At 39.9% G+C, this 15,454-nt stretch overlaps 1 protein-coding gene across 1 annotated transcript; it reads right to left on the bottom strand.

Moving 5' to 3' along the window:
• Positions 1–5,100: 5,100 nt before the first annotated feature.
• LOC141781895 (uncharacterized) lies at positions 5,101–14,104 on the bottom strand. Its single transcript, XM_074657859.1, has 14 exons — positions 13,928–14,104; positions 12,770–12,975; positions 12,475–12,612; positions 10,906–11,044; positions 10,436–10,817; positions 9,643–9,784; positions 9,399–9,542; positions 9,242–9,310; positions 8,773–8,831; positions 7,881–8,071; positions 7,372–7,772; positions 6,868–6,967; positions 5,827–6,031; positions 5,101–5,734 (listed from the first exon to the last, which is right to left on the bottom strand). The coding sequence occupies exons 1-14, from the start codon at positions 14,048–14,050 to the stop codon at positions 5,598–5,600; spliced, it is 2,436 nt and encodes an 811-aa protein (XP_074513960.1). The 5' UTR covers positions 14,051–14,104; the 3' UTR covers positions 5,101–5,597.
• Positions 14,105–15,454: the final 1,350 nt, after the last annotated feature.

Genomic DNA, 15,454 nt, shown 5'->3' with positions numbered 1-15,454 from the left:
GCAACTGACAGGTTTGAGTATACTGAATTTAGTCACTTTTCAGTGTGTGAACACACTCAAACCCTATTTAGAATTAGTGTGTGTATCAAAGAATAAACATCTACAGATTAGGAACTTTGAATGAAAAGGTTTGTATGTTAAAACTGAGACACTTTAAAATGCTCGTGTGTGCATGTTTTGTTTTTTAATTAACCTGTACTGTGTGTAAAGTTTTAATTAAATAGAAAGTACATACTAGTTTTGCTGGATGTTTTCTCACGTCTTTGATAAACAACATCCCAGATAAAACACTCCGTCAGTTTAATGTCTACATTTCTGTTTTCACTTCTGTGTTGTCTTATATCACTCTGATGAATGTGAGCAGAATTAGATGAAGACCAACAGGTGAATTATTTAATGTGGAATGGAGAAAAGTTTCTTGATCTTATATTAATATTAACAACAGTTGTTCCCGGTGATGTACAGATTAAAAAATGTTAAAGAGTGAGTTCACCTAAATATAAAACAAACTAACAAACAAAGTTGTTTTTTCTCATTTATCTTTATTTTTTAGATATGTTTAGTTTTATTAGTCCAGGTTGTTAAATTAAATGGAGGTGAATGTATATATTCTGTGTTATTTTCACCTATTCTAAAATGATGTATTTGAATATTTCTGCATACTGGGGTCCCTAAACAGTCTTGAATTACATAAATTGGGTATCACTGTAAAGTTGAGACTCTTGTGAATTCAATGGGCCCAACTGTATTCATGTGTGATGATATTAGTCCCCATAGGAGACATTTCATTGTAGTGAGACCATTTATGTATTTTTTTAAACTTGATCTCCCTGTATAAAATGACCTGTGGTGACCTCTAGGATAATCACAGCCTCATGAAACCTTACAGCCACAAACTAGAGAACTAGAGCATTCAGAGAATGGATGGCTTTCCTAGCTAGATTGACAATAAGGGGGTTTCTGAGCAGTTTACACAACAGAAGAACTCGCAATCCAATCGCCAAAAAAAAATGCAATTCTTGCAGAAATCTCCAAATGTCAAAGGTTTTTGATCCCAAATCACAGCATGGCTTTTAATATGGTGTTCCTCAAGGTCTTAGTGTCTTAATGTCTTGAGGGATTATTTATTTATCATTTTTATCAATTCTGGAGTGGTAAAAAATGGTTAACTTTAGCACCAAATCTGTGTAACAAATTGTATCAACCCAAAAATAGCAACTTATGAGACATAATAGAGCATGGGGATGACCATCATATACTTCTATCATAGTGTTCTAAACCTTTATACACTTTTACGATTCATTTTAAATAATTCATTCATTCATGTTTATTTCTTATTAATTATGGAAGTTTTTATTGGTTTACCGGAAATCAGACGAGACAGGTAGTGATGTGACGTGCTGTGCCGAGGCTTCGGAGCATGTGTTGAGTAATCCAGGAAGTTTTCTGTGAAGCGCATATCGAGGCTCGTATCGTATAGAACGATGACGTCATTGAAGATGCCAGAAGCCGATGTACAGCCAAGAACTTATTATTCCTGAATAAAAATAAATAATGTCTCCCATCTATCATTTTCCTATAGTTACACAAGCACATTCACTATCCTCTGCCCGGTTAAACCACTGCCATATATCTGTAATATATCTGCGTGTTTTACACTATTGACCAATAAGTGGTTTCGTGTGTACATGAAGCCCAGATGAAGCCTAATGAAATGAACCCTTTTGCGAACCAATTTGTGGAGAGCTTCAGTGTGTTACCACCTGGCTCAAGGCTGGCAACAAAAAGGGAGGCCACAATCTGTGTGAAAAACTCCTTTAAAGAAAATGTTACATCGACCAATTTCCCAGTCCTGATCCCGGACGAGCCCCCAAATATTACCACCTGGCTCAAGGCTGGCAACAAAAAGGGAGGCCAAACACATATCTCAATCAGAAAGTAATTTATTTAACTCAAATTAACCGACATAATCAACTAAATGGTGGGGTGTGTAAGTAGGAGAGAGATCAGTCATGTTAGTAATGTTTGCATGAGTGAATATATGGTGTAATACGTGTTGGCTGGTGTGACAAACCAAACAAAGACAGAACGGTGAGGTAGATGAAGCAGGCCCAGCTGAGAGAGAGTGAGACTGTCAGAAGGCAGTCCTTTTATGGCTTCTCGGCAGCCCAGCCCAGATGGGCAGGTACAACAGACGACCTTCCCAGCTACACCAACCACCTTCTCCCTGGATCTGCTAAAGGCTGCAGCAAGGCACTCAGTCAGTAGAGTGAGAGAGAGGTCATCACAAGTGCTTCATGAAGCTTAATTTCACCATCACTAGAGACAGGTAGGTCACAGGCAGGCAGGGTTGGCAACAGGAAATCAGTCCAGAACAAATTGCTGGCTAGTCATGCATGGGTGATGATGAACAATCTGGCAAAGAGTGTCTGTGAGGCTGGGGTATATATACTTGCAGTGAGCAATGAGGACCAGGTGAACAGAGTTCCCTTGATGATGGTGGGCGTGGCTGAAGCTAAAGAGCGGGAAAACCAGGGTGACTGGACATGCAGAAATGAGCAGGTGACTGGTAATGCAGTAATCCCCTATATCGGTATTGGGAAATTGGGAAACTTTATTTTACTGCCTGCATTTATTAAGCTTATACTCACTATGGCAGAAAGCATTGTGTGTTGTTGATTTATATTTCCATGGCACTCAAAGCTGCCTTTTTCTTCAAGATTGCTGCTTGTGAATGGAGGTTTAATGATGACTTAAAGGTCACCTATTATGCAAAATGCACTTTTCCATGTCTTTTAAACATCAATATCTGTCCCCAGTGTGTCTACAGGTCACCATAGTATCATAAAAGACCATCCTCTCTCTTTTTCTCCTGCTCCATTTGTCTGGAAATGGGTGTGGAAAAACGCTGCGCAGCTTTTCCTTACAATGGTGACGTCGTTAGCGAATTGCAAGCCATATAAGGGTTTCCTGTTAGAACCAGAGCAGAACCAGCAGCTAGATGACCCCGCCCACAGAGCGTCACTCTCCTCCGCATCCTAACTATGAGCAAAGTAGCTCCTACTGTTAGTCTGCAAGAACCAGCAGAACAGGCTTCATGTACTCCCATCATCTAAATATGAAACATGTTCTTTCACGGAGGCTTTATGTAATTACACTGTTTCAACAGGTGATATTTATATATTATATATATTTGATGTCATGCATGTTGAAGAGTACAGGTAGTAAATAGTGACTGTAAGCAACACAACACATTTCTGTTTCACAGTCAAACTTTATTTGAGTAGACAGATGATAATATTAATTATACACAGCATCCCACCTGCAGTTATGTTGACATGGTACAGGAGAAAGTCTTTTCCAGCTCCGGTAAGCTCCGGTAAGATCCGGTGAGTGTAACGTTAACCGGCCTGTAGTCATGGTAACACAGAGACAGCTCCTACAGTAAATAATATACCATTACTCTGATTACTTTACTACGTTTATCAGCTGTCTTTTACCAGAAATAATGAACTGACTACTGTTTCACATCTTCTATTTTCCACCCTGATGTTCGCTGTGTTTACACACCGTCTCATAGCGGTAGCTACATGTTAACTGTATTGACATCTGCTCACTGCTAATGTTTTCTTCTCCACTGGGATGATTCTGTCGGTCATTTCTCACAGATGGACCTGTAATCACAAACGTAAAACAGAGTGTATGTTTACGGTTTACAGAGTTTATGCAGAATGTAAACACTGAGCTAACTAACAGAGATATAAATAGCATTATTTAGTCTGGACCGCAGATGTTGTTCATTTGTCGCCGATTTCTGATCAGATTCCTCCGGTAACGTGCGCTGGGTGAAGTTTCTGGTTTATAAACTTTGAAGTAGTTTATAAACTCTTCCTGCTGCTTCTCTCGCTCCCTGCAGTCAGAGCTACAGTCAGAGCTACAGTCAGACCTACAGTCAGACCTACAGTCAGAGCTACAGTCAGAGCTACAGTCAGAGCTACAGTCAGACCTACAGTCAGAGCTACAGTCAGAGCTACAGTCAGAGCTACAGTCAGACCTACAGTCAGACCTACAGTCAGAGCTACAGTCAGAGCTACAGTCAGACCTACAGTCAGAGCTACAGTCAGAGCTACAGTCAGACCTACAGTCAGAGCTACAGTCAGACCTACAGTCAGAGCTACAGTCAGACCTACAGTCAGACCTACAGGGAGAGCTGCAGTCAGACCTACAGTCAGACCTACAGGGAGAGCTGCAGTCAGACCTACAGGGAGAGCTACAGTCAGACCTACAGTCAGACCTACAGTCAGAGCTACAGTCAGAGCTACAGTCAGACCTACAGTCAGACCTACAGTCAGAGCTACAGTCAGAGCTACAGTCAGAGCTACAGTCAGAGCTACAGTCAGACCTACAGTCAGACCTACAGTCAGACCTACAGTCAGATCTACAGTCAGAGCTACAGTCAGAGCTACCGTCAGACCTACAGTCAGACCTACAGTCAGACCTACAGTCAGAGCTACAGTCAGACCTACAGTCAGACCTACAGTCAGAGCTCCGGGGGAGGGGGAGAAAGTGACGCTGTGTTGAGGGCGTTTGATTGACAGGAAACGCTGACCAATCAGAGCAGAGTGGGAGGAGACAGGCTGTAAATCAGGGTCTGTCAGACAGAGGCTAAATGCAGGCTGAGTGAGAGAGACACTATGAGAAGAATAAAGGGTTTTTGAACATTACAGCATGTAAACATGTTCTAGTACAACATTAAAATAGCTTGGAGCTTGAGAGTTAATGTATCTCTTCTGATAGATTGTAAGAAGTATATTTTTGGTATCATTGGCCAAAAATTCCATAATAATCTTTCAGCATATTAGAAATGTGATAATTTTGTTGATTACTTTACAGTTTACAACCTCCCAGTACTTATGGTCACTGTAGTTGTGATCATTTGATTGGTTGCTGTAAAAGTTATGAAACATGACGAGGTTCAGCAACAGGAAAATACTAAAAATAAAGGCTTTTTTTACTGACTATAGAGCATTTATATTGGATAAGCAATGGGAAAAGTGTTTTTGTGTGTAAGAGAAAGACAATTAAAGTGGACAAAAGCAATATGGAAGAGAATATATGTTTTTATTGATCCATTAAGCAAGTGCATCATAAGCTACTTTGGTCTATTCGTAAAGGGCTTTTGGCATATAAAGGAATGATTATGATTGGGTCGGACTACACATATCAATCAAGATACTTATTTTAAATCATACTGTAATATATAATAGCATGGGATTCCACGGTAAACAACAGTTAACACCACATTTGAACAATCACCCAGCATCTGCAGTACTTGTTGATCATCCTTTCAGTGTTGATTAATATAAAACTGCCTTTCTACTTTCCTCTTTGCGCAGACACAGATTTTTCCTCGCTGAAGTATTTCCTCTTATATAGCAGTAGACATTTCTGAAGGTCACAATATGAAATCAATTCATTAAAATGGGCACATAATTAGATATATGAACACTCAATATCTGAAAGCAAAATTAATCAAAAAAGCTTTATGTAGTAAAATGTAATTAATACAGAATTTGTATTCTGAACACACCGCTGTCTTAACTTTCATCTGTGGTCAAAGGTTGGTATTTGACCTTTGACACTTTGGTTTTGAAAATGGCCACTGCAGTGATCATGCCAACGGCTGCAAGAAGACATCCAGCGATGAATACCAGGTTCAGATTCAGGTTGATCACTGGAGAGAAGAGAAACACAATTTCAATTTGATCCAACTGAGACTCAAACAAGGCAGGTGTACTGTTTAGAAAACACTCCCTGTTTTCATACCTGGGCTTCCGGTTATCTCTGCTGATCTCCTTAAACGCAGGGGACCCTGGGAAAGAAAGTGCCTTGAACTCTGAGTGACAGCCTCTCTCTTTCGGCGGTGATGGCTATGACCGCCTCCCCATGGTGAGCTGCTCATGCATCCCTTCGAGCACCTGGTGCCATGGCTCCCTGCTTCACACATCAGGACTGAACAGCTGATGTACACCTGAGTGAGACAGAACACGCTGTCATTATATCAGCACACATACCGTCGTCTCTTCTACTGGACCAATAGCAGAGCGGTGGTCAGATCCCACATACAAGATCAACCCTCTGCTCCACGTTACTTCTACATGAGAAGTTAGTTCTAACTGTGTGCAGGAATTACACCTTTTTTTCAAATGATTACATATTCCTATAAACAGTAGGTTGTTATTTTTAACAGGAGGGACGGTTTGTTTCTTCCTCACCCCCCACCCATGGATCCAAGAAGAAACTGACAGAAGGTTGGGAGAAAAAGTTGCAATTACAAATCAGTCTGCTACTTCAGCACCGTGGACAGCACCATGGATCCAACAACACACAGCACAGTTAGACTACTGATATTTCAGAGCCGTGGTCGGGACCATAGATTATAACTTCCACAATCCTCAGTCAGATCAATGAGTCAGGCAGACTAGACTAACATCTTCAACAACAACCCCTCTGCCCCTGGACTCTCTCTCTGCTACTAGGGGATGGAGAGAGGGATAATGGTTAACAAGGGAGATGGCATCCCCCTTCATCCCTCCTCAAATCGGCCTCTGCCTATGCATCTGTCCACCCCACCAACTATGCATTAGATAACACTTAGTAAAGCTAGTCAGATAAAAACAAAAGGAAATTATGAATCAGACATATTCATTGAAACATTTAGATATATCTAGATCTTGAGATAACTTCTGTTGTGATTTGACGCTATACAAAAATAAATTGAATTGAAAATTGAATTGAATTGAATTGAATATCACAGAGACATTAACAGTCCCTTGCTTCAGTCTAACCACATAGTCCATTCTTTACCTGGTCGTGCAAGCCGATGAACTTGAAGGCCTCTATGCTGAACCGGAACTGTGTGTTGTTGGCGGAGGAATATACTTCAACAGTCGAGTCCACATTACACCTAGTCAGAGCAAAACAACACAAAAAGATAAGAAATATTGCCTCTGTAGCTCTATGTCTTACAATGGATGCTATTATAGGGGCAGATTGTACTGTAGGTATTTACAAGATAAGGAAAAGAAGTATAGGTTACGCCAAAGATGAAGTAAGTAAAGCATTGACTTATACATTCTAACATGGTGATATTGCATAGGTGAGCCTCTAAGGTATGAGGAGATAATCATCTACACAGTGAAACACAAGATAAAGAGACATTTCATTTCCATCTATCCACCCACTCTCTACAAATGGGTCATCTCTCATTCGTAACTTAGTTACACACTTCTCATATAAAAAACAATAACAAATCTTTACAAATACTTTGTTATGTCCTCTGTTGCCAACAGGTGGTGTACTCATGCTTACCCATTATCAATGATGGAGTAGGTTGGCTGGTAGTTTGGGTTGTCGTATGGTGCAGCTGTGCAGGACTCCACAAACAGCTCAGTGTTGTCTACAGAGGAGGTGGCCTCTATCTGCATGTAAATCCTGTTCCCTACGTAATACTCTAGAGGGTATGAATTTGGATCCCTCATGATTAGGAAATTACTGTCAGGATAGAACTCAAACTGGTAGGTGAACCTGCCGAAGCCTTTCTCCCACACACAGATATTGGCCCTGTGTGCTGTAAAGCTTCGTGTCACGTTTCCACGTTTGGGGTACTGGCACTTGAACTTCACACTCAGCAGGTGCCTCCTGGTGATCAGGTCTGTTATGTTGTCGACCGTGATGATTTCATTCTTGAAAATTAGGTTGTCTTCAACTTCCTGCAGAGTAAAAGGTTATGTATTTAGTCCTCTTACTGCTAATGAAAAATAACACCAAAAACTGAGAGAAGAGCACAGCAGGTGATGAAACAAATAACCCTGTGTTACCTCAATCTGAGTGCCACAAGCGTTGAGGGGGACGACAGCGATGACGTGAGTGCTGTTGGAGTGTTCCTGGAGGCTGCAGGCGATGTTGGAGGGGTCACTGAGCTGTAAATGATCCTCATGGAGTCCACGGAATGAAGATTTCTCAACTGCTATTGTCATTGATGACTCATTGCAGATCACATGGGAGTTAACTAGAGCAAGAGATATATATTAACACACATTTTACCAATGGTGTCACACTATTCCGCCCACTTTAGTGCCCCCATGTTCAAGCAAACCGCAGCAAAAGTGCCCTCTTGGATACCCCTGTGGTATATAAAACGTGATAAAATGCCCTCTAGGGTGGGTACCCTTCCAGTGATGAAATGCCCTCTAGGGTGCCCTTCCTGTAGAGAAAACATGATGAAGTGCCCTCCCCTACGGTGCTCTTAAAATTGAGAAAACAGGCTGCTCTACATGCTAGAACATTTTCTGCATGCTGGTGCCCTTTGACACCTGACTGACAATCGGTGTTTGCTTTTGGCCCGTGGCCCACCATTAAGTTTCAGTTTTGGCTCTCCAAGGGAAATGGTTTGGGCACCCCTGATGTAAACAATGCAGGATTTAAAATACTTTTTGTTAAAAAAATTGGCTTTGCAAATGTTTTATGAGGAAGGAAATGCACTTTGCATACAATGATGATTCTGAATTTTGTTTGGTATCAAGGTTTCTACTTTATAGAAGTAAATGTCTTGCAGCTTTAACATTTTTTATCTAAAGTACACCAGCCATGCAGCCACTATTTGGCACTTTAACATAGCATTTAGTATGTGATTTATTCAGTGAAAAGGTACACCATCACAGCTGTAGGTACATTACAAAATGTTAACATTAAAGTAGTCCTTAGACTCACCGTGGTTATTCTGGACTTCCACCAGAACACACCTCATCTCGGACTGATAGATGCCAGACCTGAAAAGCATCAATGAACACTGATTTAACTCTAATTTCTGTTTCTCCTTCAGTTTGGCTGATTTGTCATGTTAAAATCATTACTGATGTTTTTGTCTCCTAACTACAATTAAACTGACAAAAGTGTGAATGTTAAGTTACTTTAAACAATTTTTCATTTTAATTTAAGGTAAATGTTATGCCTATGTTTGACTTGTTGATGTTCCTGTCGCTTGTGTTCATAAGTGAAACCTATTTTCCTAATGAATAATGAGTAATTCCTTATTATGTAATTGTGAATTATTTAAAGTCGTGAGTTCCTTATTTGTTCATAGCTTTCTTAACTTTCATCTCTCGGGCTCAGCTACAACATGAGCAGTGTACTCTACCTTGTCGCTCAGAGAAACACCAAACAGAGGACTGTTACTTACTGTGAAGATGGGGTGGGGTGGTGATGACTGTGATGGTATGCGTTGGTGTGAACGGTGGTTCCAGCAGACCTGCAAAATGTGTTAAAAAATGAAATCATGGTTTCACACATACACACACACATATACTAATTCTATCATAAAGGAACCCAAGGCTCACCCGCTCACTGCTTCAACAGCAAAGCAGATTGCGTAATGATCTCCCTGGTCATCTGCGATAGGCGTCCAGCTAATGACAAACTCGCCATGTGTGGTCTTGTCCTTGCTGATATTCAGTGGCCCACTGATGATGATATCATGTATTCTGTGTGAAAACAAAACAAAGAAACCAGATGATTCCTCCTTATTGCTGATGTTATCTTACTCTCCACAAGGCTCCACTGATCACATTGGTTCTCACTTACGTTGCGTATGCAGCTTGTGCTTTGACTCTGATCTCAAATTCTTTGTCGACCTCTGCTATGAGACGTTCTCCATTTTCAGGTGTTGGGTGCACAAACTTCGGCAAGTAATGTCCCTCCTGACATGAGGGAGCAGGTGGGTCCACTAGAGTTAAAAAAAGATAATTTAAATTCCAAAGTGCAATGAGTAATTAATACCTGAGAAAAGTGCCACTTTGCTGCTGTTTGTGGATCAAAACAAGTGTTTTTCATCAGGCTGTAGCCGACACTGAGGTCATGTTCTCTGTATTTCTTCCTGAAATTTGGGGGAGTTGACTACTCTTAGGCCATTGGCCAGTAAAAATCAAGTATCTCCAAATGTAATGATTAAAATATTTCAGAGGTTGAGAAAATATTCCTACTTTTTAAGCTAAATAATCCCTTTAAAAGCAAATTGTATTATATGAAAAGTGTATAGCCACAAAGCTGAAAATAGGACAGTTCGTTAAAAGATGATGTTTTATACAGACACCTTCATGGTGGGAAACATCATTTACAGACAATGGTTAACTGAATAAATAAAATGTTTAAAATCTAAAGATAGTTTCTGGTCAAACGTTTCTGGGGGACTTGGACTCCTGACCTTAATATTTAAAAAATGATGGCTACTGCCATGTGTAACGTCGCACATTAAGGTGTGAGAGCTGCAACATACATGAAAGTTATCCCAATGAAGTCTTTTTTGTTTTCTGTGGATTGACTCATTGGAAATGTGGATAATGAGAATAATAATGAGGACAAGTAAAACCTGACTCACCAAGAAAGGAGAATTGCAAAGGTAGTTTACTGAGAGGAGAAGTGGTGGCAGTGTACGCTACAGTGGTTGTAGTTGTGGTTGTAGTTGGTGCTCCAGTTGTGGTTGTAGTTGTAGTTGGTGCTCCAGTTGTGGTTGTAGTTGTAGTTGGTGCTCCAGTTGTGGTTGTAGTTGTAGTTGGTGCTCCAGGTGTGGTTGAGGTTGCAGTTGGTGCTCCAGCTCTGGCATGCCTCTTTCTCCTCATAGTCAGTGGAGCCTTGGAGTATGAGGATCCATCAGTGTAGTTCAGAGTGATGTGGTGTTGCGGGAAGTCCTCCACCATCAACTCAAATCCATAAACTCTGGGGTCGGCTATGGAGAAGTTGTAGTGTAATGTGCAAGAGCCCTAACAAAGTGAACATGCATTAGTTAAGGGAGGCAAACCATCAGCCAGGTATTGTACAATGCATTAGGAAATAGATTTTTCAACTAACCTGATCTAAGACAAAGCCTGAAGGTTGGTTACAAGTGCCACACTCATTAAGGTGGCTATTTCCATATCTGCATCGAACTTTGTCGCCATCAGGATCAAAAGAAATCAGTTTGTATGTCCGTGGGCAGTTCTGGGGAACTCTTGAATAGACAAATTAACTTGAGTTAGAAACAGTCTTCTGCCAAAGATCCTTTACACAAAAGCAGAGCTACAGACACGCACATCTGGAAAGCTAGAAAAATGCAAGTAATATTTTTCACCGGTTGTTCACGTTAGGTCAGATAATCCTTTATTATATGTTGATGTAAAGTGTTCCAGCAGCAGAAGGACCAGTGGTTTCTCTCTTTCACACACTGCGGGTGAAGCAGTCTGTCAATGAAGGAGCTATTTAATGACGCATGGGGGGAAGCAGAGCCTTTTGTAGTCCATCCTCAGAACATTGTAGTTTCACTATGGCTGACCTACGTCACTAACATCCGCCGCCGTCGCATCATAATTACGGAGCCTAGTGTAAGTGCAGTCGGATTCTCTTAACTCAAATTAACTTAAACTTTAACTTAAATTCTCTTTTGCTAATCCTCCTTCACATCTTTCCTTGACCTCGAGACGTTTTCCATCGAGGTCAAGGAAAAGTGGTTAGGAAAAGACATTAGGATGTAATTTTTTGACTTTTTGACCGCAGCCTATAGCTCCTTCGACCATCGCTGCTCTCTCTCCCCCTCTCGGCTCATTGAGCTGTGTCCAACTTTGAATGCGGTGTGTTTACAAACAGTAACCAACTACGGTTACATATTAATTTTTATGTGATTATTGCATTTTCCAAATTAGTCTGATGGCATATATTTTTATTTGTTGACATAATGTAGGAAACAATCCCAGTAAAAAATGTTGCAGTCCATGTTTTGCTTTCAGCCCATTATTGTAATTTTAATATTTGTGTCCATCTGATGCAGTTGATTAGACTGTTGTCATGCTATTAAATAGGCATTATCAGTCGCTATAAGCCCCATAGATATGGGTCGGTAGGGAACTACTACACCCACTAGTAGGTTTTATCATCCATTCACATGGTAGATCACCAAAAGAAGGTATAAAAGAACACAACAGCGACCTCTAGTGACCGTATTAATTATGACATGAGCACCAGCGGAAGTCAGGCGCTGTAGTCTGGACAGTGTGAAACTCTATATTGGGTGGAGGTCAGGGATGATGGATAGGACACAACACACATGATTTACACCCAGGAGTCTGGAGATAGCATCCCATGTGTAACTATATAACTATGTCTACGTTTCATTCAGTTGTACGTGTTAGAACGTGTTGCTTTTAAGTTTCACTTTCACTTTTACAACATAGTAGGCGTAGTAGGCCCCTAATGACCCACATCTATGGTGCTTATAGCGACTGATAACGCCTATTTAATGGCCTGATAACAGTCGAATCGGGTGGCCGCAGCATACTTTCTTTGTACTACCACTGGGGGCAGCAAAGTAGAACATTTTTCACAGATTCTTTAACTAAATGATTTGAGGTTAGCCGAGCTGTTTCATGCTAACTGTTGGGGACTTACCGTAGGAACGGTAGAATGGCAATGTCTGGTGATCGGTTTGGTTCTCCAGTGTCAGATCTTGATCCCAAATCCACTGAAGTCAGTAATGTCCAATAATTACCCAGGTCACGTCTTTGGATCCAACAACAGCTATATGCCCTGGAATGTGTGGAAACAACACTCTTGACTGCATCTGACAGCTACGTTTTATGATAAGCAGAACCATGACAAATACAATCACATACATGTTAAGAACAGCAGCAACAACATTAATATCATTTAAGTGGAAAGAAAAGAAAAGAAAAGAAAAGCTCACCTCAATTGGAAAGGTTTGTCACTCGGGACATGTCTTGTAATGATTGTTTCCGTTTCACACCATTGACTGGTAGATTGTGGCGCATTGGTGCTCTTGTCAATTACGCCTTGCTGAGTTCCGGAGTTCGTGCCACAGTTGCCGGTGTAACAATTCCAGTTGAGGGAGGAATAACACCCATCGAAGGTGTCCCTGTGGCGAAAGTCCACCTGTGGAAAAAGATCATAGCGTTAAAGACGGTAGTTCTACTGAAGCTACGGACATTTAATGTATTGATTCGTGTACATAGACACAAATTTCAAATTTCTTTCGTGACGGTTAGCATGAAATCAACGTGTATATAATCCATGTAATTGTGAACCAGGAAGTATAAAGAGTGGCAAACGCCACACAAGGAGGAGGTCGGCGTGGATGGGTGGGTCAAAAAACACAAGACTTCCGCCCAGGAGACTTTGTGTCCCGTGTGAAACTTCTAATGTTATTTTAACCCAAACTACGATCTTTTCCTAAACCTAACTAAGTAGTTTGTTGCCTGAGCCTAACCAAGTCGATTTCTTCCTGCTCCTAACTGAGCAATTATATTTTGAAAAGACTGGAGCAGAAATTGACACGTGCGTCACGTGATGCTGGACATTCGTAAGAAAAAGCATGAAAAAGATGTAGAAGAAAGGGAAATTAACTAAAGGCCATAACTTAATCAAGATTAGTTTGTTTTTTTTAAATTATGAATCCAATAATATTGGAATATGTCTGTATAATGGTGTCTTGTAAGCCTGTTTGGGCTGGGCAAATCATTTATGCATGACACAATAATAACAAAATCAAATCAAATCAAATCAGTGAGCCAGAAAGGAATTATCAATAACGCCCTGGCTAAGTAATAACAATAAAAATAATAATACCTTTTATGTAGATCTTTTCTCAAAGATGATTTGCAAGATAATAAGATAAAAAGATATATTTAATAAATACCAACTGAAATGAATGTAAAACGTTCTATATTTTATCAGAATAATAAAACTCAATTAAAATAACAACAGCAATAATGATAATAATAATAAAGGGATTAAATAAGTGTTTCTCAGAATATGACAAAAACAAAACATATTCACACATCATCTATAATGCATGTTGCATATCATTAAAAGTTGCATCTCTCACCCGAAATGTTCCATCAGGGTTTCTTCCTTTGTAGGCGAAGGTCGTGGTTCCCGCATAGAAATGTGATGCCGACGCCAGTGAGACCAGGAGCAGCTGAAGCAGGATCAGCAGTGTGGAAGCCATGATGCACCAAACTCACTTCTGTCTGGAGATTCTCTGCCGCTCACATCAACCTGCAAGATCTTTATATGCACGTATAGGCTGGCCAGAGGTGCTGGTGACAGTCCTGTCAAGTTTAATGGCATGCACGCTATCTTTTAGAATTGGCTGCAAAACTGGTTTCACAACATTTTATACTGTAAACGCCTAGTTTAAAATACCTACAATAGCATGGGGCGATAATGAAACATGCGTCATGGGAGCATACTGTTCTCATTGATGTTAGGGACGTCAAACCTCAGATGTTTGTGGTCAGAAAAATGCTCTAATTAGTTTTGCCAAGCAATTTTAACAACGACATTGATCAAATGGTATTTAGACTAATAAACCTTCCTCTTCCTACAACAACCAGACTTCTCATCACAATCCAATGATATATTACATACATTATATCTTATATGTAAAGGTAGGGTTGGTAAAGACTTTAGAAACATTTGTTATATTTGGTGAAATTCTCATTACATCCCGACAACAATCAATAAACTAAAAAAAGACTGTGGCTGTCGCAGGAATGTAATAAACTATTACAGTGCAATGATTGGGTGCCCCAAAAGTAGTATACTTTGTTTATTTTACGAAGTAAACTTAAGTAAAGTTCAAGTATATTACCTTAGTATACTTTATGTAATAAATATACTAATATCAATGTACCACTAGTATACTTATAAGTGTACTACTTCAATACTTCTTGAGACTAAATTGGCCCACTTTTTAGTTTATAAAAGTATACTTTTAAGTGTACTTTAAGTGTAAGAATAGTAAACTTTGATTACATTTATGTCCAAGTTGTTTTTTGTACTACAACTATACTTTGAGGTGAACTATACTACAAGTGAACTTCTAGGTATACTGTTAGTTTACTAGGTATATACTTGTAGCCCACTTTGTAGTTTATGAAAGTACACTTTAAAGTATACTCTCAGTAAACTACTAGTTTAATAGTTTTAACTGCGAGTATACTTGTAAGTTTTCTTTAACTTATAGTACTTAGCCAATGATTTATGTATTACATAAAGAGACTTTTGCTATTTGACTTTATATTTTGTGATGAGATTAAAAAAAAATTAATTAGTTTTTCTCGCATTATATACTCACACACTTAAACAGGCTACACTTTAATAGGTATACTAATAGCACACTTGAATAGACTTCTTATTGGTAAGAGTATCTACCTGCGCACATTCTGCTCGTGCACTAATTGCGTGTCACCGGAGTCTTTGGCAAGCTGCTAGCGTGGCAGCTGTGAGTACGAACAAAAGCCATTGTTGTTGTTTATGTTCATAATGATAATAGTGCGGGAGTGGCTTTGGATGGGTGCCTGAACAAACGGACTGTAAGTGTCTCCAACTTGGTGACTTTCTGGCTACT

This window comes from Sebastes fasciatus, chromosome 2 (genome assembly GCF_043250625.1).
Source record: "Sebastes fasciatus isolate fSebFas1 chromosome 2, fSebFas1.pri, whole genome shotgun sequence".
NCBI classification, from domain to species: domain Eukaryota; kingdom Metazoa; phylum Chordata; class Actinopteri; order Perciformes; family Sebastidae; genus Sebastes; species Sebastes fasciatus.
This window is presented reverse-complemented; position numbering and strand designations above follow the sequence as displayed.

Bases quoted from the DNA above. Each gene is read 5' to 3' on its own strand.
- LOC141781895 (XM_074657859.1), bottom strand. From the start codon at position 14,050: ATGGCTTCCACACTGCTGATCCTGCTTCAGCTGCTCCTGGTCTCACTG. The intron at 8,832-9,241 runs GTAAGTAACAGT...GATGCTTTTCAG, and splicing joins CACCCCACCCCATCTTCACA to GTCTGGCATCTATCAGTCCG. The intron at 5,735-5,826 runs GTATGAAAACAG...TCTTCTCTCCAG, and splicing joins AGAGATAACCGGAAGCCCAG to TGATCAACCTGAATCTGAAC.